The 22,895-nt window shown below is 32.6% G+C and overlaps 1 protein-coding gene across 1 annotated transcript; it reads left to right on the top strand.

Moving 5' to 3' along the window:
• Positions 1–9,774: 9,774 nt before the first annotated feature.
• On the top strand, positions 9,775–18,256 carry LOC149570494 (chaperone protein ClpB1-like). Its single transcript, XM_089817196.1, has 9 exons — positions 9,775–10,478; positions 10,991–11,084; positions 11,559–11,672; positions 11,743–12,083; positions 15,257–15,416; positions 15,958–16,154; positions 16,669–16,795; positions 17,285–17,426; positions 18,099–18,256. Exons 1-9 carry the CDS (start codon positions 9,775–9,777, stop codon positions 18,254–18,256), a joined length of 2,037 nt encoding a protein of 678 aa, XP_089673322.1.
• Positions 18,257–22,895: the final 4,639 nt, after the last annotated feature.

The following is a 22,895-nucleotide window of genomic DNA, read 5'->3' as shown; positions in this document are numbered from 1 at the left end:
AAGTATAGAGGTTATAAATTAGTGTTATAACCTATAGTATGATAATAATAATAAGTTTGAAAAAAAAAAAAATGACAAACAAAGAATATAATGAAATAATAATAAAACTATATAACTAAACTGATAGCTTGAAATTATATAAGAAACCACAAAAAGCTTAGAATGATGAAGATAGAAGGCAAAGAACATGGGTGTGATAAACAACAAACCAAAAAAATAGAAAAGAACAAGAGTTAAAAAACAATAACTCAAAGAAAACCTAATTACAAGACAATATGAACATAGTTATATTAAATGTTGCCAAGGACAAATAAAGCATTAAAAAACATAGCTGGAAAAAATACAACAACGGAGGCAACACATAGGTGATAGGAATGATCAAGCCGAAAGGTGAAGGATGACAGTCATCAAATGAAAGTGTGTGCATGGCAAGAAGGGATAAATAGCTTTTCAAAAAACCCAAATGCCTTGGCAAGCAATGGAAGCAGGCACAAAAGCTAGCCCAGACATGCAGCAGAAGCTGGCGTAGAATGAGTTGAAGGAAAACCCATCCACATTTTTCTCTCTTGTATGGGACAACTTTTCACTGTTGTCCTTTTGGCGGCGTCAGACATCATTTCAGGCAAGTTTTGGACGTGATCATAACCTGTTGGCCAAATGACCCCAAACACTTTACCTTTGACATAAAGGAGAAAAAACCCAAATCTTCGTAGGGTAAGAGAAATCCATCAAAACACGTGAAAATTTTGGCTGAGGCACCGTTAATTTTTATTCATATTATTATTTTTTAAAAATGTAATTCAAGAGAAAACCCATCCAACACCTTGTTCATGTAAAGATTACAAACCAAACACATGAATAAAATAGTTAAAATTGTATAGAATTGATAAATTTCTTCAACAATGCAAAAAATACAGTTGGTTTGCAGAAGGCACACTCATTTGTAGAGTATGAACACATCGCATGACTGTTATATCCTTCAATGAATCAAAAAGATACTCAAAACAAACATGACAGTTGTGATGCATAGTGAAGGAAATCAAATAAAGTAAATAGCGTTTAGCATTTAGTTTGCAAAAAAAAGATAAATCGACCTTAAAGGAAAGTTTCTAAACAAAAGAGAAGAACGTATAAAGAAATTTCTAAAAAAAACCTAGAGAGCTAACATAAGTTCTTTTTAGAAATTGTTCATATTAAAAAAAAAATTTAATATTTCTAGAAGAACTAGAATATTTTAACTATTAAAAAGGAGTTAAAGATTATATATATGAAAAAAAATTGAAATAGGTTTGGCATATAAATTAAGATATAAATAATATTTTAAAATAAAAATTCACATGAGTTCTAATAATAATTTTTTTAAATAATAATGTGAATGAAAATCCTAAATAATATTATTTAAATGTTGCCTCCAATCAAATATTAGGAAAAAATAATTATATATATATAAATCTAATAAAAAATAATAATAATAAATACTATTAAACTAAAATTACTAAATGCTACTTGTTAAAACAAAAACAAAAATTAATAATTTTTTAATAGAGATACCGAGGTAGAGATTATTCAATACGATGTGCTTCCAATGAATGATAACCTTCATCACATTAAAACTCAAAACAAGGATTAGATGCTGTGATACCATGTTAGAAATAATAACATTGAAATGAACTAAAATAAAAGAATTAAAAATTAATCCAAGAGAGTTTGTGAAAATAGTTACCATAAACTCAGATCCAAGAGAGAACGAAAGAATGAACAACCACAAATGAATCAACAAGAGGAGACAAAGATTTGATAAGGGAAAGCAAAGGCAACCCCTTGTGAATAATATGAATGAGGCAAATGCCTAAATAATGAAAGAAGGAGAGAGAAGAGAGAAAATGGAGCCATTGCCTCATTACAAGAACTACATAGTGATCGTGTGTTAAGAATGAGAGAGAAGCATCTCTTATAAAGAGATGAGAGGAGGAGTCATTTTTAACTCCCATGTGAATGATTGCCACATTCAGAAGTGTGTGCAGAACAAGTGTGATAATCCCCTTAACGAGGAATAAACTATTTTCCTTAATAAAGGAATTACAAAAAAGACTTGTCCTCACATCTGGACTAGAGGACAAACAACATAAGGGATACCTTGGTTTATCCCATTTAATAAATACAACCAAGGAAAGATTATAAATTCTAACAATGAACTACATTTGGTTTTTCATGTTGATGAGTGACTTTTCAGATTGTTGTTTGTTTCATTCATATCTTTATGTTTAACACCAAGTGGTTGTTAATATAATTGGTTGACTTCAAATTGACAAAGGGGTTTGTTTATTTAAACTAAATTGATGTTATAAGGGTTCAATAGATGTTGTTAGTTTATTTAAAGTAATGTTGGTTGAATCACTATGGTTTTGCAAGGGAGTTTTCTATGAAATACATAAGGAGATTGGTGATTTGATGGAGAAGATGATCCCTTTAAAAATGAAATTCTTGAAAGAAGAGTGCATGAAATCAGTTAGCAAAGTGAAGGATTGATCCATAGTCTATAGGGTGTGGCAATAATTAGCAAGATTGAGCAGAATAGCTATCCAAGTGATGATTCAAGACTTATTGGTGCTCCACTTGGGTATGTCTAGTGTAATATCAAGTTGTAGTAGATGGTAGATGTTGGTGCAACAAAATTTCAATTTATGTGTTTTGGTAAGTCAAGTTTAATAGAGAAAAAATTATAAGGTACATCTTACGTAAATAATTTTAGTGATGAAGGCATGAATAACTTTAAAGATTTCCAATTTTTTTTTTTTAAAAAGCTCAATTGACTTCCTATGTCATAAGTGAGTGATAGCCTCTACACATGTTGAATTTGCTAGCCAAATTATCACACATTATGCCATGCTATAGAGAGAAAACTTTAAATGGAGATAATATAGTCTATAATCTAACCAACATTACATCACCCTTAACTTCATAATTATTTACTAAGTTTCATAGAGTTCATAGTTTAGATGATATTTCATTTGATTGAAATTAAGTTCACTTTTTGCATTGTCTTATTCTAGATGGGTATCAAAGGCAAGAAAAAGAAGGCATTAATTCAATTGATCATTTGGAAACATTTTGAGCTATAGGATTCTCTAAGTTGTATAAATTATGACACTCATGTGATAAAATTAGAGAATAAGTAATACATAAATTTCTTTTGAAATTTGAGTAGTACGTTTTCGGATATTTTTAGTGAATTGTTTTCTGATTAGTATTTGATATTTTAATGTGTTCATTTTTTTATTTGTGTTAGATGGATGTTCAATAAGAAGTCTAGACTCTAAAAGTATAATAGATGAATAATTGTTTTTCTAAGAATGGGTTGAATTGATATAGATTCAAAGAATGAATGGAATTGATATAGAGCATTCATCTTTTCTTGTTTTTGTCTAAAGAATTATTTTGTATGTAATTCTTTTATAATTATATAAATAATTTAATTTTTATACTTTTTGATATGATTTAATTAATTCTTCATAATGCCCCCTCCCCTTATAGATCTTCATTTCAGTAACCAATCGTGAAACAATCATTTTGACATGCTATAGTTGAAAAGGCCGTGACACATATTTTGGTGAAAGAGAGTATTGGATGTATTGCAAAAGGAAGGCTACTAGCCTATAGTTGTTTAAAACTTTGCAACGACATGACAGAGATTTTGATAAGAAGGAATATATCCAACAGTTATATGATTGTATTTAGTAATTACATAGTGTGATGCATGATATGCGTTGAGTAATTCCATAAATGACTAAGTATTATTTGAAATAGTGCATATTTGATCTGGATTGTTTCAAGTGAAAAAATTCTGAATAGATCCTCTATTAAAGTGTGAAGATATTAGAGAGTGAACTCTGATAGTTTGGATAATTTGAATCCTAGCAATTTACTAAGCACCCATAATTTGTCAGATTTTGCAATGGATTCTGTAAAATCAATTTATTTTAGCAAAAAAAATTTATCCAGGAAGGAAATTACAGAGGCAAAATCTCTGTCTAGAATTCCGTATACATATATTCTTATCACGGTCAAGGAGGCCATATATACCTATATTGGTATTGGCGTCTGCAGAAGAAGAAGCACTCTCAAGAGGCTTGTATACCTATACCATTATTTCCTTCACCCTGTAGCCTTAGAGAAATTCCCTAAAAGCCAATATCATGAATCTTGAGAGATTTTTTGACAAAACAAACGAAGCTATAGCGGCAAGTGTGGAGCTGGCTCATACAATTGGCCACGCACAAGTTACAATAGTTCACCTGGCCATTGCCCTCATCGAGGATAAGCGTGGACTGCTAAGACAGGTAATCTTGTCAAGTACTCCTAGTGGAGAGAAAGCAATGGAGTCAGTCAAGAGAGTTTTGTATCACTACATAGAATGTTTACCTATTAATGGCTTCGGCTCTACTGCACATGAATCCCTCGTAGCACTATTGTTACAAATTGTATCCAAAGAGCACAAAGTGTGAGGAAGAAAAATGATGACCATATTTTGGCGGTGCACCACTTGGTTGTTGGTCTATTGCAGGGCTTGCAAATTATCGAGTGCTTCAAGGAAGCAAGCGTGGACCTTGCCAATCTAAAATTTCCAGTGGAGAGGGAGGGGGACCCTAATAATGTACCAGAGGATGTCTTTTCGAATGTAAAAAATTTCCCTGCCCTCAAGGCATATGGTCACGACCTTCTAGAAGATAGAGTGAAGCTTGGTCTAGTGATTGGCAGAGATTAAGAAATAAAGCATATGATTGGAATTGTGAAGGTATAAATCAAATTCTGTATTATTATAGTCATAAGATTATATATTTATCTAGGTATATATGTGTGCACCCATATATACTTTAATAAATATATGATAAGTCACAATATTGAAAGTATCCTTAATATTAAAAAATATATATATATATATATCAAGTAGAATGAACATTTTGAATAAAGACAAAATCTTCTTAAATAGTACTTTTGGATAATAGAATCTAATCAAAATTATTAGGAATGATTTCCAAAATAGTGTGCTTTTTTGTAAAAAAATAATTGAATTTTCAGAATGATAAAAGTCAAAAAAGCATCTTACATGAATAGATAACATGGTTAATTAGCAACAACCCTTTTTTTTTAGCAATGATTTCTCTTTATCATGTAGTGCTACAAATGGAAGACTAAGAATAATATTCTAAAAATAATAATCAAGAGTTATAAAATGTTGTCAGAGAATATCTTAGAATAGATGTTGTAACAAGTGAATAATGATGCAGACCTGCAAAAAACATTAGAGGAATAATTCTTCTGCAAATATAGAAACTGTATCTGCCAATGTTTTGTTCAAACGTTACTAAAGAATCTACAAATATCCTTAAAATAGAAACTTAAAAATAGATTTTTCAGATGTATCTAAATAATACAAATTATAATTATTAAAGCCAAACGTAAAAGTTATAAATGAATTTCACAACGTAATAATTTATAACTATATAAAAAAAAATTAAACCAAAGTAGATAACCAAACTTATAAATTTATAATAGAGTTCTAAATGATGAAAGGTCAAGTATAGAGGTTATAAATTAGTGTTATAACCTACAGTATCATAATAATAACAAGTTTGAAAAAAAAAAAATCACAAACAAAGAATATAATGAAATAATAATAAAACTATATAACTAAAGTGATAGCTTGAAATTATATAAGAAACCACAAAAAGCTTAGAATGATAATGATAGAAGGCAAAGAACATGGGTGTGATAAACCACAAACCAAAAAAATAGAAAGGAACAAGAGTTAAAAAACAATAACTCAAACAAAACCTAATTACAAGACAATATGAACATAGTTATATTAAATCTTGCCAAGGACAAATAAAGCATTAAAAAACTTAGCTGGACAAAATACAACAATGAAGGAGGCAACACACAGGTGATAGGAATGATCAAGCCGAAAGGTGAAGGATGACCGTCAGCAAATGAAAGTGTGTGCATGGCAAGAAGGAATAAATAGCTTTTCAAAAAAACCAAATGCCTTGGGAAGGAATGTAAGCAGGCGCAAAAGCTAGCCCAGGCAAGCAGCAGAAGCTGGCGTAGAATGAGTTGAAGGAAAACCCATCTGCATTTTTCTCTCTTGTATGAGACAACTTTTCAATGTTGTCCTTTTGGCAGTGTTAGACATCATTTTAGGTAGGTTTTGGACGTGATCATAACCTGTTGGCCAAATGACGCCAAACACTTTACCTTCGACGTAAAGGAGAAGAAATCCAAATCTTCGCAGGGTAAGAGAAATCCATCAAAACACGTGAAAATTTGGGCTGAGGTGCCTTTAATTTTTATTCATATTATTATTTTTTAAAAATTTAATTCAAGAGAAAACCCATCCAACACCTTGTTCATGTAAAGATTACAAACCAAACACATGAATAAAATAGTTAAAATTGTATAGAAATGATAAATTTCTTCAACAATGCATAAAATACAGTTGGTTTAAAGAAGGCACACTCCTGTGTAGAGTATGAACACACCGCATGACTATTATATCCTTCAATGAATCAAAAAGATACTCTAAACAAATAGGACAGTTGTGATGCATAGTGAAGGAAATCAAATAGAGTAAATAGCATGTAGCATCTAGTTTGCAAAAAAAAGATAAATCGAGCTTAAAGGAAAGTTTCTAAAACAAAAGAGAAGAACATATAAAGAAATTTCTAAAAAAAAGTAGAGAGCTAACATAAGTTCCTTTTAGACATTGTTCATATTAAAAAAAAATTAAATATTTCTAGAAGAACTAGAATACTTTAACTATTAAAAAAGAGTTAAAGATTATATATATGAAAAAAAATTGAAATAGGTTTGACATATAAATTAAGATATAAATAATATTTTAAAATAAAAATTCACCTAAATTATAATAATAATTTTTTAAAATAATAATATGAATGAAAATCCTAATTAATATTATTTAAATGTTGCTTCCAATCAAATGTTAGGAAAAAATAATTATATATATAAAACTAATAAAAAATAATAATAATAAATGCTATTAAACTAAAATTACTAAATGCTACTTGTTAAAACAAAAAAAAAAATTAATAATTTTTTAATAGAGATACCAAGTTAGAGATTATTCAATACGATGCGCTTCCAATGAATGATAACCTTCATCGCATTAAAACTCAAAACAAGGATTAGATGGTCTGATACCATGTTAGAAATAATAACATTGACATGAACTAAAATAAAAGAATTAACAAATAATCCAAGAGAGTCTGTGAAAATAGTTAACATAAACTCAGATCCAAGAGAGAGTGAAAGAATGAAGAACCACCAATGAATCAACAAGAGGAGACAAAGATTTGAAAGGGGAAAGCAAAGAAAACCCCTTGTGAATAATATGAATGAGGCAAATGCCTAAAGAATGAAAGAAGGAGAGAGAAGAGAGAAAATGGAGCCATTGGCTCATTACAAGAACTACATAGTGATTGTGTGTTAAGAATGAGAGCGAAGCATCTCTTATAAAGAGATGAGTGGAGGAGTCATTTGTAACTCCCATGTGAATGATTGCCACATTCATAAGTGTGTGCATAACAAGTGTGATAATCCTTTAAAGGAGGAATAAACTATTTTCCTTAATAAAGGAATTACGAAAAAGACTTGTCCTCACATGTGGACTAGAGTACAAACAACTTAAGGGATACCTTGGTTATCCCATTCAATAAATACAACCAAGGAAAGATTATAAATTCTAACAATGAACTACATTTGGTTTTTCATGTTGATGAGTGACTTTTCTGATTGTTGTTTGTTTCATTCATATCTTTATGTTTAACACTGAGTGGTTGTTAATATAATTGGTTGACTTCAAATTGACAAAGCGGTTTGTTTATTTAAACTAAATTGATGTTATAAGGGTTCAATAGATGTTGCTAGTTTATTTAAAGTAATGCTGGTTGAATCACTGTGGTTTTGCAAGGGAGTTTTCTATGAAATACATAAGGAGATTGGTGATTTCATGGAGAATATGATGCATTTAAAAATGAAAATCTTGAAAGAAGAGTGCATGAAATCAATTAGAAAAGTGAAGGATTGATCCATAGTCTATAGGTTGTTGCAATAATTAGCAAGATGGAGTAGAATAGCTATCCAAATGATGATTCAAGACTTATCAGGGATCCACTTGAGTATGCCTAGTGTAATGTCAAGTTGTAGTAGATGGTAGATGTTGGTGCAACAAAATTTCAATTTATGTGTTTTCGTAAGTCAAGTTTAATAGAGAAAAAAATATAAAGTAGGTCATAGCTAAATAATTTTAGTGATGAAGGCATGAATAACTTTAAAGATTTCCATTTAAAAAAAAAAAAAAAAAGCTCAATTGACTTCCTATGTCATAAGTGAGTGATAGCCTCTATGGATATTGAATTTGCTAACCAAACTATCACACGTTATGCGATGCTATAAAGGGAAATCTTAAAATTGAGATAATGTAGTTTATAATCTCACCAACATTAGAGCACCCTTAACTTTAGAATTATTTACTAAGTTTCACAGAGTTCATAGTTTAGACGATATTTCATTTGATTGAAATTAAGTTCACTTTTTGCATTTTCTTATTCTAGATGGGTATCAAAGGCAAGAAAAAGAAGGCATTAAGTCAATTGATCAATTGGAAACATTTTGAGCTATAGGATTCTCTAAGTTGTATAAATTATGACACTAATGTGATAAAATTAGAGAATAAGTAATACATAAATTTCTTTTGAAATTTGAGTAGTATGTTTTTGGATATTTTTAGTGAATGGTTTTCTGATTAGTATTTGATATTTTAATGTGTTCATTTTTTTATTTTTGTGAGATGGATTTTCAATAAGAAGTCTAGACTCTAAAAGTATAAAAGATGAATAATTGCTTTTCTAAGAATGGGTTGAATTGATATAGATTCGAAGAATGAATGTAATTGATATAGACCATTCATCTTTTCTTGTTTTTGTCTAAAGAATTATTCTGTATGTAATTTTTTTATAATTATATAAATAATTTAATTTTTATACTTTTTATTTTGATTTAATTAATTCTTCATAATGCCCCCTCCCCTTATAGATCTTCATTTCAGTAACCAATCCTGAAACAATCATTTTGACATGATATAGTTGAAAAGGCCGTGACACACATTTTGGTGAAAGAGAGTAGTGGATGTCTTGCAAAACGAAGGCTGCAAGCCACCAGTTGTTTGAAACTTTGCAATGACATGACAGAGATTTTGATAAGAAGGAATATATCCAACGGTTATACGATTGTATTCAGTAATTACATAGTGTGATGCACGATATGCGTTTAGTAATTCCATAAATGACTAAGTATTATTTGAAATAGTGCATGTTTGGTCTGGACTGTTTCAAGTAAATTTTTTTTTAATAGATCCTCTATTAAAGTGTGAAGATATTAGAGAGTGAATTCTGACAGTTTGGATAATTTGAATCCTAGCAATTTACTAAGCACCCATAATTTGTTAGAATTTGCAATGGATTCTGTAAAATCAATTTATTTAAGAAAAAAAATCTTGTCCAGGAAGGAAATTGCAGAGGAAAAAATATTTGTCCAGAATGTCGTATACATATATTGTTATCACGGTCAAGAAGGCCATATATACCTATATTGGTATTGGCGTCTGCAGAAGCAGAAGCTCTCTCAAGAAGCTTGTATACCTATATCATTATTTCCTTCACCCTGTAGCCTTAGAGAAATTCCCTAAAGGCCAATATCATGAATCTTGAGAGATTTTTTGACAAAACAAACGAAGCTATAGCAATAAGTGTGGAGCTGGCTCATACAATTGGCCATGCACAAGTTACAATAGTTCACCTGGCCATTGCCCTCATCGAGGATAAGCGTGGACTTCTAAGACGGGTAATGTTGTCAAGTACTCCTAGTGGAGACAAAGCAATGGAGTCAGTCAAGAGAGTTCTGTATCACTACCTAGAACGTTTACCTATTAATGGCTCTGGCTCTACTGCAGACGAAATCCCTCGTAGCACTATTGTTACAAATTGTATCCGAAGAGCACAAAGCGTGAGGAAGAAAAATGATGACCATATTTTGGTTGTGCACCACCTATTTGTTGGTCTCTTGCAGGACTTGCAAATTATTGAGTGCTTCAAGGAAGCAAGCGTGGACCTTGCCAATGTAAAATTTCAAGTGCAGAGGGAGGGGGACTCTAAGAATGTACCAGAGGACCTCTTTTTGAATGTAAACAATTTCCCTACCCTCAAGGGATATGGTCGCAACCTTCTAGAAGAAAGAGCGAAGCTTGGCCCAGTGATTGGCAGAGATGAAGAAATAGAGCATATCATTAGAGTTCTTTGCCGGAAGACAAAGAACAATCCCCTGTTGATTGGAGAGGACGGTGTTGGTAAGACATCAGTGGTAGAGGGGCTGGCCAAACGGATTGTGAGAGGGGATTTGCCAAAGTAAGTTGTCCAAGTTCAGATTTAATCTCTAGATTAAATATAGCTGTTCATCTTATTTTTTATACTAGGAACTACTCATCTTTTTGTGGTTAGATTTGTTGAGGATAATGTTTTTTTGTATGAAGATTTATAGATATTATTTTTAAAACAATTTTTAATTTTTTTTTTATCAAATATCCAATTTCAATAAGTAGTTGCTGCTCATTTCCAACCCTTTCTTTTTGCTCAGTTTATTTTCATTTGTTATAAAATATATGTTTCATAAAAGTAGGAAAAGATTTTAAATTATCTTTTTATCAATATTTTTGAAAACTGATTTAAATAGCCACATAAAGACATGACATAGAATTACAGACTATGACATAAAAGTACGGACTTTTTCTTTCCTTTTTCTTAATGTTTGATGTATAAAAGGTGACCCATAAATTGCAACATTTTTAATTAATTCAGGAATTAATGAACTTGCATTGGGAGAACTTTGAGATTGATGGAATTTCTTTGGGATGTTGCAGTAATTTAATGGAGGTTAGATTGATAGTGTTGGACATGGGAGCCTTAGTAGCTGGAGTGGGTCGCATAGGTAACTTTGAGGACCGTGTTAAGTTTGTATGCAAGGACTTAGAGAAAACTCAAGGAAGAGTAATATTGTTTAAATAGTACACAAAAAGAAATTTTTAGTCTTGAAAAACAAATTATTCAACTAGAAGTTGAGCTGCATGCACCCGAAAAGGAGAAAGATAAAGCAAGGCAAGCTAGGCTGGTGGAGGTTGGTACTGATACTTATGCTCCTTTTCTTTTTATAATAGTTCACTTTTAATTCTATCTCGCTTGAGCATTTTGTTTGCAATGAGGAAGGAAACCTTGTGTGGTTTTCAAGGGGGCTTTCAATGGGATTTATGGGAACTTACTACGCACATTTTACCAATCATATAGGTTTGCAAAGAGATTATGAATTTGAGGGATCTGATCATCCCTCTCAAAATATAGTTGGAGAGCACCAAAGAAAGAGGAAATGAGATCCACCGGTGAAGGCAATAGCAGGAGAAGTTGATGTCTACCTTGCATGCGGTAGAACGTCAGATGGATGTGGTGATAATCACCGATTTGAGATATGGGGCACTTGAAGAAATAGATGAGGCGACAGCTAGTTGTGAAACAAATGTAGAGTTTTTTGTGCCACATCAAATTGCAGAGGTATTTCTAATCATACGAGAGTTTTACTACTTGTAATTGGTACTCATGGATATATTTCTATGTCATACAGGTGGTAAGTCATTGGATGGGTATTCCTATTAACAGGCTTATGCGAACTGATAAGGAACAGCTCTTGGGCTTGGCTGAATGCTTGCATGAAACAGCCGTTGGGCAAGGTGAAGTAGTCAAGGCATTTGCAGATGCCTTGGGCAGAACAAAGATAGTACTTGAGAGAGCACATAAAACTACTGGATCCTTTCTATTCTTTGGACCCACTAGAGTCGGCCAAATAGAGCTTGCAAAGGCTCTTGTAGAACAACCATTTGATGACAAAAACCTGCTAGTGCAAATTGACATGTCTGAATACATGGAAAAACATTCTGTTTCGAGGCTTTTCGGTGCTCTGCCTAGGTATGTCGTCTATCAGTGCAATAGGTTTATGTCAGATTGCTCTTTTTCCAATTGATTTTCACTTTTTTAGGTAATCAAAATAAGCATTATTTCAGCTGAGTTTTAACCAATTACTGCCGATATATTAGTTATGAAGAGAGCAGAAAATTGACAGATACAGTTAGAAGATGATTGTACTATGTTGGTCTATTTAGTGAAGTAGAGAAGGTGCACGTATATGTACTGGACGTCATTCTTAAGATGCTTGCTAATGCTAGATTGATAGATGGACATGGTTGAACGGTTGACTTCTCTAGCACAGTAATTATAATGACAACTATCCTTATATCAGAGAACTTGTTAGTAGGAACTGAATGCAGATTTCAAGCTGGCCAGGCGAGATTGATGCAACAAATATGTACAATTGAAGAGAACTTGCTTCTTATTCTTTCTTGTACCACTACCCGAAGTGATCTACTTATGCTTAAAGAAATGTTTTTTTGATAAATTATCTTTTAACTTCATTGCAGGTGAGAAAGCACATCAGGCCAAAGCTAATAGAAAGTCTTGATGAGATAATTATTTTTAATCCTCTTCAAACTGAGGAGCTGATGGAAGTTGTCTGATCCCATATGAAAGATGCAACAAAACTGCTCGCAAGGAGGGCAGTCACCTTGGTAGTCACTGATGCAGCTCTAGATCTTGTTCTTGCCGAAGCCTGTGGTCCTGTGTGTCTATTTCTTAGAGTTATTTTTCCTCTTCATATAAATTTGTGTTACATGGTTCGATGCTTCTCCAAACTATTATTCAATAGGTGAAAAATGAAGCCTAGCTACTTTTATTGAGAGATTGAATTTTGGCAGTTACATTAGAAGGGTCCTCATCCAAAAGTAGAGTCACATAAATACCTTAATCTAGGCTAGCTTAGCTTCTATTGACCTTCAACAAAAAGTTGAGGATTGATAATGAAAATTATACTATTGTTTATTAGTAGATGTAAGCGTACCACACTACACAAATCCTAATAAACGCATTGACTTGCTTGCACAAAATTTAGACCATCAGTAATCTAGGATGTGCTAAAATAGCTTAAATTGAGTAATCTAAAAATATATATAAACTCCTTTTTTATTACGTTCGCAAGTAATCGAATAGTAGGAAAATTTTACATAGAATCCATTGCCGCTGTGACTATTCACTTCTTTAGTTCCTCTGTTGTTTGATTATGGAAATTCATAAAAGTTTCTAATTTTGCCACAACTTACAAAAATTTTGATAGAAGTGAAAATAGGCTTTCCTGAGTAGCTGGGGTGACATGCACAGGTGACGTTGAAGTTTGATTTAATTATTTATGGAAGGAGGTGGAATTTTTTGTTTCGATTATTGATGAACTACATTTGGCTTTTCATGTTGATGAGTGACATTTCTGATTGTTGTTTGTTTCATTCATATCTTTATGTTTAATGCTGAGTGGTTGTTAATATAATTGGTTGACTCCAAATTGACAAAGGGGTTTGTTTATTTAAACTAAATTGATGTTATAAGGGTTCAATAGATGCTGCTAGTTTATTTAATTTAATGCTGGTTGAATCACTGTGGTTTTGCAAGGCAGTTTTCTATGAAATACATAAGGATATTGGTGATTTGATGGAGAAGATGATCCCTTTAAAAATTAAATTCTTGAAAGAAGAGTGCATGAAATCAGTTAGCAAACTGAAGGATTGATCCATAGTCTATAGGGTGTTGCAATAATTAGCAAGATGGAGCAGAATGGCTATCCAAACGATGATTCAAGACTTATCAGTGCTCCACTTGGGTATGTCTAGTGTAATATCAAGTTGTAGTAGATGGTAGATGTTGGTGCAACAAAGTTTCAATTTATGTGTTTTAGTAAGTCAAGTTTAATAGAGAAAAAAAATAAGGTAGTTTATAGCTAAATAATTTTAGTGATAAGGGCATGAATAGCTTTAAAGATTTCCAATTTCTTTTTTTTTTTAAAAGCTCAATTGACTTCCTATGTCATAAGTGAGTGATAACCTCTACACATATTGAATTTGCTAACCAAGTTATCACACGTTATGCCATGCTATAGAGGGAAAACATTAAATGGAGATAATGTAGTCTATAATCTCACCAACATTAGAGCACCCTTAACTTCGGAATTATTTACTAAGTTTCACAGAGTTCATAGTTTAGATGATATTTCATTTGATTGAAATTAAGTTCACTTTTTGCATTGTCTTATTCTAGATGGGTATCAAAGGCAAGAAAAAGAAGGCATGAATTCAATTGATCAATTGGAAACATTTTGTGCTATAGGATTCTCTAAGTTGTATAAATTATGACACTCATGTGATAAAATTAGAGAATAAATAATACATAAATTTCTTTTGAAATTTGAGTAGTATGTTTTTAGATATTTTCAGTGAATGGTTTTCTAATTAGTGTTTGATATTTTAATGTGTTCATTTTTTTATTTGTGTGAGATGGATGTTCAATAAGAAGTCTAGACTCTAAAAGTATAATAGATGAATAATTGTTTTTCAAAGAATGGGTTGAATTGATATAGATTCTAAGAATGAATGGAATTGATATAGAGCATTCATCTTTTCTTGTTTTTGTCTAAAGAATTATTCTGTATGTAATTTTTTTATAATTATATAAATAATTTAATTTTTATACTTTTTAATTTGATTTAATTAATTCTTCATAATGCCCCCTCCCCTTATAGATTTTCATTTCAGTAACCAATCATGAAACAATCATTTTGACATGCAATAGTTGAAAAGGCCATGACACACATTTTGGTGAAAGAGAGTAGTGGATGTATTGCAAAACGATGGTTGCTAGCCACAAGTTGTTTGAAACTTTGCAACGACATGAAAGAGATTTTGATAAGAAGGAATATATCCAACGGTTATACGATTGTATTCAGTAATTACATAGTGTGATGCACAATATGCGTTCAGTAATTCCATAAATGACTAAGTATTATTTGGAACAGTGCATATTTGATCTGGACTATTTCAAGTGAAAAAATTCTGAATAGATCCTCTATTAAAGTGTGAAGATATTAGAGAGTTCAACAGTTTGCATAATTTGAATCCTAGCAATTTACTAAGCACCCATAATTTGTCAAAATTTGCAATAGATTCTGTAAAATCAATTTATTTTAGTAAAAAAATCTTGTCCAGGAAGGAAAATGCAAAGGCAAAATTTCTGTCCAGAATGTCGTATTCATATATTGTTATCACCGTCAAGAAGGCCATATATACCTATATTGGTATTGGCGTCTGCAGAAGCAGAAGCTCTCTCAAGAAGCCTATATACCTATATCATTATTTCCTTCACCTGGTAGCCTTTAGGAAATTCCCTAAAACCCAATATCATGAATCTGGAGAGATGTTCCAACAAAAAAAATGAAGCTATAGCAGCAAGTGTGAAGCTGGTTTGTACAATTGGCCATGCACAAGTTACAATAGTTCACCTGTCCATTACCCTCATCGAGGATAAGCATGGACTGCTAAGATAGGTAATCTTGTCAAGTACTCCTAGTGGAGATGAAGCAGTGGAGTCAGTGAAGAGAGTTTTGTATCACTACCTAGAATGTTTACTTGTTAATGGCTCTGGCTTTACTGCACACGTAATCCCTTGAAACAGTGTTGTTGCAAATTGTATTCGAAGAGCACAAAGAGTGAGGAAGAAAAATGATGACCATATTTTTGCAGTGCACCACCTGGTTGTTGGTCTATTATAGGACTTGCTAATTATCGAGTGCTTCAAGGAAGCAAGCATGGACCTTTCCAATGTAAAATTTCAAGTGGAGAGGGAGGGGTACCCTAAGAATGTACCAGAGGACCTTTTTTCAAATGTAAACAATTAAACTGCCCTCAAGGCATATGGTCACGACCTTCCAGAAGACAGAGCCAAGCTTGGTCCAGTGATTGGAAAAGATGAAGAAATAGAGCATATCATTAGAATCATTTGCCGGAAGACAAAGAACAATCCCCTGTTGATTGGAGAGGATGGTGGTGGTAACAAATCAGTGGTAGAGGGGTTGGCTAAAAGGATTGTGAGAGGGGATTTGCCAAAGTAAGTTGTCTAGGTTAAGATTTAATTTCTAGATTAAATGTAGTTGTTCAGCTTATTTTTGCTACTAGGAACTGCTCATCTTTTTGTGGTTAGATTTGTTGAGGAAAATGTTTGTTTGTAGGAAGATTTATAGATATTATTTTTAAAACAATTTTTTATTTTTATTTTATAGCAAATATCCAATTTGAATAAGTAGTTGTTGCTCATTTCCAACCCTTTCTTTTTCCATAGTTTATATTCATTTGTTATAAAATATATGTTTCATAAAACTAGGAAAAAATTTTAAATTATATTTTTATCAACATTTTTGAAAACTGATTTAAATAGCCACATAAGGACATGACATAAAAGTATGGACCATGACATAAAAGTATGGACTTTTTCTTTCCTTTTTCTTAATGTTTGTTGTATAAAAGGTGACCCGTAAATTGCAACTCTTTTAATTGATTTAGGAAGTAATGATCTTGCATTGGGAAAACTTTGAGATTGATGGACTTTCTTTGGGATGTTGCAGTAATTTGATGGAGGTTAGATTGATAGCATTGGACATGGGAGCCTTAGTAGCTGGAGTGGGCTGCATGGGTAACTTTGAGGACCGTGTTAAGTCTATATCCGACGACTTAGAGAAAACGCAAGGAAGAGTAATATTGTTTATAGATAAATTGCACTTGGTTCTTGGATCCCATGAGTTATTCTTGTTAATGTTGTTTTCCATTTTCTTCATGATTATAAAAATAAAACTCATGATTAGAAGCTGTCACTATAACTGGTTGACCAAGAGATTTGTTTTATGTTCAGTAGATGTTGATAATTTATTTACACAAATGCTTGCTCTCGGTCAACTGAAGTGTGTCAGAGTAACTACATTTGATGAGTATAACAAATGTGTAGAGAAGAATTCTAAGTTCAGGCATCATTTCTAGCAGGTTGGCCAATTTATAACTTCTGCTTTAGTGCTTCCTTTTCATTGTATGATCATGGAAAGCTTAAATATCACATATGAAATCTCATTTGAAGACTAAAAATGTTAAAATAGTTTAAATTGACTTATTTTTTCCAAATGTAATTGTGTCGTGTCATGGCAATATGCCACTTTGTGAATAGTTTACCTTATTGATTGTTTCTTGTAGGTGTTTGTGGCTGAACCCAGTGTGCCTGATACCATCAACATTTTGCGCAGTTTGAGAGAAACGTACAAAGGGTACTATACTGTGAGGATCATGGATAGTGAATTAGTGCTTGCTGCCCAATTACCCAGTTGTCATATAATTGGTAAGTTCACAAATATATGAGATTTGATTAGATAATTTTGTAAACTTATTGTCTTCATTTTAAATTCTTAGACTCTTGATGAGGCTTCAGACCTTAATTTTATTTCAAGTAGAATGCATGCATTTTCTGTGTGCTTTCATGTAAAAGCATTTCATTATTGTTTCCATGTTTGTATTCTAAGCAAGTCGCCATCTTCTTGGCAAAGCAATTGATCTGCTTGATGGAGCATGCATAAATGTGAGAGCACAGTTAGAGAGTACACAAAAATAAATTTGTAGTATTAAAAAACAAATTACTCAACTGGAAGTTGAGCTACATGCACCCAAAAAGGAGAAAGATAAAGCAAGGCAGGCTAGGCTGGTGGAGGTTGGTACTAATATTTACGCTCATTTTCTTTTTTTAATAGTTCAATTGTAATTCTATCTCGCTTGAGCATTATGTTTGCAATGAGGAAGGAAACCTTGTGTGGTTTGGAAGGGGGCTTTCCATGGGATTTATGGGAACTTATTACTCACATTTTACCAATCGTATAGGTTTGGAAAGAGATTACAAAATTGAGGGATGCAATCATCCCTCTCAAAATACAGTTGGATAGTGCTAAAGAAAGAGGAAATGAGATCCGCCAGATAAGGCAATAGCAGGGGGAGTTGATGTCTACCCTGCATGTGGTAGAAAGCCAGATGGATGTGGCGAAAATCACCGATTTGAGATATGGGGCACTTGAAGAGATAGATGAGGCGATAGCTCATTGTGAAACAAATATAGAGTTTTTTGGGCCACATCAAATTATAGAGGTATCTGTAATCATGCGAGTGTTTTACTACTTGTAATTGGTACTCATGGATATATTGCTAAGTCATAGAGGTGGTAATTCATTGGATGGGTATTCCTATTAACAAGCTTATGCGAACTGATAAGGAACGGCTCCTGGGCTTGGCTGAACGCTTGCAGGAAACAATCATTGTGCAAGGCAAAGCAGTCAGGGCAGTTGCAGATGCCTTGGTCAGATCAAAGACAAGACTTGGGAGAGCCCATAAATCTACTGGATCCTTTCTATTCTTGGGACCCACTGGAGTCGGCAAAACAGAGCTTGCTAAGGTTCTTGCGGAACAACTATTTGACGACAAAAACATGCTAGTGCAGATTGACATGTCTGAATACACGAAACAACATTCTATTTCCAGGCTTATCGGTACTCTACCTGGGTATGTCGTAAATCACTGCAATAGGTTTCTCTTAGATTGCTCTTTTTCCAATTGATTTTCCCTTTTTTAGGTAATCAAAATAAGCATTATTTCAGATGAGTTTTAACCAATTACAGCCGATATATTAGTTATGAAGAGGGCAAAAAATTGACAGATACAGTTAGAAGACAACTGTACTATGTTGTTGTATTTAGTGAAGTAGAGAAGCTGGACGTATCTATACTAGACATCATTCTTCAGATGCTTGCTAATGGTAGATTGACAGATGGACATGGTTGAATGGTTGACTTCTCCAGCACAGTCATTATAATGAAAACCATCCTCGGATCAGAGAACTTGTTTGGAGGACCTAGATGAAGATTACAAGCTGTCCAAGCGAGACTGATGCAACAAGTATGTACAATTGAAGAGAACTTGCTTCTTATTCTTTCTTGTACCACTACCTGAAGTGATCTTCTTATGCTTAAAGAAAAGGTTTTGTGATAAATTATCTTTTAACTTCATTGTAGGTGAGAAAGCACATTAGGCCACAACTATTAGAAAGTCTTGATGAGATATTTATTTTTAATCCTCTTCAAACTGAGGAGCTGACAGAAGTTGTCAGATCCCATATGAAAGATGCAATTGAACTGCTTGCAAGGAGGGGAGTCACCTTGATAGTCTCTGATGCAGCTCTAGATCTTGTTCTTGCCGAAGACTATGGTCCTGTATGTCTATTTTTGAGAGTTATTTTTCCTCTTCATATAAATTTGTGTTACATGGTTCGGTGCTTGTCCAAACTATTATTCAATAGGTGAAAAATGAAGCCTAGTTACTTTTATTGAGAGATTGAATTTTGGGCCTTACATTAGAGGGGTCCTCATCCAAAAGTATTGTCACATAAATACCTTAATCTAAGCTAGCTTAGCTTCCAGTGACCTCCAACAAAAACTTGAGGATCGATAATGAAAATTATACTACCGTTTATTAGTAGATGTAAGTGTACTACACTACCAAAATCCTGATAAACGCATTTACTTGTTTGCACAAAATTTAGACCATCAGTAATCTAGGATGTGTTAAAATAGCTCAAATAAAGTAATCTAAAAATATATAAAATCTCCTTTTTAATTACGCCTGCAAGTAATTGAATAATTGGAAAAGTTTACCTAGAATCCATTACTGCTGTGACTATTTACTTGTTTAGCTCCTCTATTATTTGATTATGGAGATTCATAAAAGTTTCTAATTTTGCCGTAACTTCCAAGAACTTTGATAGAAGTGAAAATAGGCTTGCTTGAGAAGCTGTGGTGACATGCATAGGTGATGTTGATATTTGATTTAATTATTTATTGAAGGAGGTGGAATTTTTTGTTTCGATTATTGATGAACTACATTTGGTTTTTCGTGTTGATGAGTGACTTTTCTGGTTGTTGTTTCTTTCATTCATATCTTTATGTTTAACACCGAGTGGTTGTTAATATAATTGGTTGACTTCAAATTGACAAAGGGGTTTGTTTATTTAAACTAAATTGATGTTATAAGGATTCAATAGATGCTGCTAGTTTATTTAAAGCAATGCTGGTTGAATCACTATGGTTTTGAAAGGTAGTTTTCTATTAAATGCATAAGGAGATTGGTGATTTCATGGAGAAGATGATCCCTTTAAAAATGAAATTCTTGAAAGAAGAGTGCATGAAATAAGTTAGCAAAGTGAAGAATTGATCGATAGTCTGTAGGGTGTGGCAATAATTGGCAAGATGGAGTAGAATAGTTATCCAAACGATGATTGAAGACTTATCGATGCTCCACTTGGGTATGTCTAGTGTAATATCAAGTTGTAGTAGATGGTAGATTTTGGTGCAACAAAATTTCAATTTATGTGTTTTGGTAAGTCAAGTTTAATAGAGAAAAAAATATAAGGTAGGTCATAGCTAAATAATTTTAGAGATAAAGGCATGAATAACTTTAAAGATTTCTAATTTTTTTTTTTTTTAAAAAGCTCAGTTGACTTCCTATGTAATAAGTGAGCGATAGCCTCTACACATATAGAATTTTCTAACCAAATTATCACATGTTATGCCATCCTATAGAGGGAAAACTTTAAATGGAGATAATCTAGTCTATAACCTCACCAACATTAGAGTACCCTTAACTTCAGAATTATTTACTAAGTTTCACAGAGCTTATAGTTTAGATGATATTTCATTTGATTGTAGCTAAGTTCACTTTTTGCATTGTCTTATTCTAGATGGGTATCAAAGGCAAGAAAAAGAAGGCATTAATTCAATTGATCAATTGGAAACATTTTGAGCTATAGGATTCTCTAAGTTGTATAAATTATGACACCCATGTGATAAAATTAGAGAATAAGTAATACATAAATTTCTTTTGAAATTTGAGTAGCATGTTTTTGGATATTTTCAGTGAATGGTTTTCTGATTAGCATTTGATATTTTAATGTGTTCATTTTTTTATTTGTGTGAGATGGATGTTCAATAAGAAGTCTAGACTCTAAAAGTGTAATAGATGAATAATTTTTTTTCTAAGAATGGGTTGAATTGATATAGATTCTAAGAATGAATGGAATTGATATAGAACATTCATCTTTTCTTGTTTTTGTCTAAAGAATTATTCTGTATGTAATTTTTTTATAATTATATAAATAATTTAATTTTTATACTTTTTAATCTGATTTAATTAATTCTTTATAATGTCCCCTCCCCTTATAGATTTTCATTTCAGTAATCAATCATGAAACAATCATTTTGACATGCAATAGTTGAAAAGGCTGTGACACACATTTTGGTGAAAGAGAGTAGTGGATGTATTGCAAAACGATGGCTGCTAGCCACTAGTTGTTTGAAACTTTGCAACGACATGATAGAGATTTTGATAAGAAGGAATATATCCAACGGTTATACGATTGTATTCAGTAATTAAATAGTGTGATGCACAATATGCATTCAGTAATTCCATAACTGACTAAGTATTATTTGAAACTGTGCATATTTGGTCTAGACTGTATCAAGTGAAAAATTTCTGAATAGATCCTCTATTAAAGTGTGAATATATTAGAGAGTGAATTCTGACAGTTTGGATAATTTGAATCCTAGCAATTTACTAAGCACCCATAATTTGTTATAATTTGCAATGGATTCTATAAAATCAATTTATTTTAGCAAAAAAATCTTGTCCAATATGAAAATTGCAGAGGAAAAATCTCTGTCCGAAATTTCATATGCATATATTTTTATCACCATCAAGAAGGCCATATATACATATATCGATATTGGCATCTACAGAAGTAGAAGCTCTCTAAAGAAGCCTGTATACCAATATCATTATTTCCTTCACCCTATAGCCTTAGATAAATTCCCTAAAACCCAATATCATGAATCTGGAGAGATGTTCCAACAAAAGAAACGAAGCTATAGCAGCAAGTGTTGAGCTGACTCGTACAATTGGCCATGTACAACTTACAATAGTTCACCTGGCCATTGCCCTCATCAAGGATACGCGTGGACTGCTAAGATAGGTAATCTTATCAAGTAATCTTGGTTGAGATGAAGCAGTGGAGTCATTCAAGAGAGTTCTGTATCACTACCTAGAATGTTTACCTATTAATGGATCCAGCTCTACTACACATGAAATCCCTCGAAGCACTATTGTTACAAATTGTATCTGAAGTGCACAAATCGTGAGAAAGAAAAATGATGACCATATTTTGGCGGTGCACCACCTAGATGTTGGTCTATTGCAGGACCTGCAAATTATCAAGTGCTTCAAGGAACCAGGCGTGGACCTTGCCAATGTAAAATTTCAAGTGGGGAGGGAGGGGGACCCTAAGAATGTACCAGAGGACCTCTTTTTGAATGTAAACAATCTCTCTTCCCTCAAGGCATATGGTTGCAACCTTCTAGAAGACACAACGAAGCTTGGTCTAGTGATCGGCAAAGATGAAGAAATAGAGCATATCATTAGAATTCTTTGACGGAAGATAAAAAACAATCCCCTGCTGATTGGAGAGGATGGTGTTGGTAAGACATCAATGGTAGAGGGGCTAGCCCAATGGATTGTGAGAGTGGATTCGCCAAAGTAAGCTTTCCAGGTTGAGATTTAATTTCTAGATTAAATGTAGCTGTTCAGCTTATTTTTGCTACTAGGAACTGCTCATCTTTTTTTGGTTAGATTTGTTGAGGATAATGTTTGTTTCTACGAAGATTTATAGATATTATTTTTAAAACAATTTTTAATTATTTTTTATTGCAAACATCCAATTTCA

The sequence above is a fragment of the Cupressus sempervirens genome, chromosome 3 (genome assembly GCF_028749045.1).
Source record: "Cupressus sempervirens isolate cs-2001-9-10 chromosome 3, ASM2874904v1, whole genome shotgun sequence".
NCBI lineage: Eukaryota > Viridiplantae > Streptophyta > Pinopsida > Cupressales > Cupressaceae > Cupressus > Cupressus sempervirens.
Note: the sequence above shows the minus strand (reverse complement) of the source record. Positions and strands in the feature narration are given on the sequence as shown.

Excerpts from the sequence above, each read along its gene's own strand:
- LOC149570494 (XM_089817196.1), top strand. The coding sequence starts at position 9,775 with ATGAATCTTGAGAGATTTTTTGACAAAACAAACGAAGCTATAGCAATA. Across the intron at positions 11,085-11,558 it reads TTGAGGACCGTGTTAAGTTT|ATGGATGTGGTGATAATCAC; the intron begins GTATGCAAGGAC and ends GTAGAACGTCAG. Across the intron at positions 16,155-16,668 it reads GTGAGAGGGGATTTGCCAAA|TAATTTGATGGAGGTTAGAT; the intron begins GTAAGTTGTCTA and ends GGGATGTTGCAG.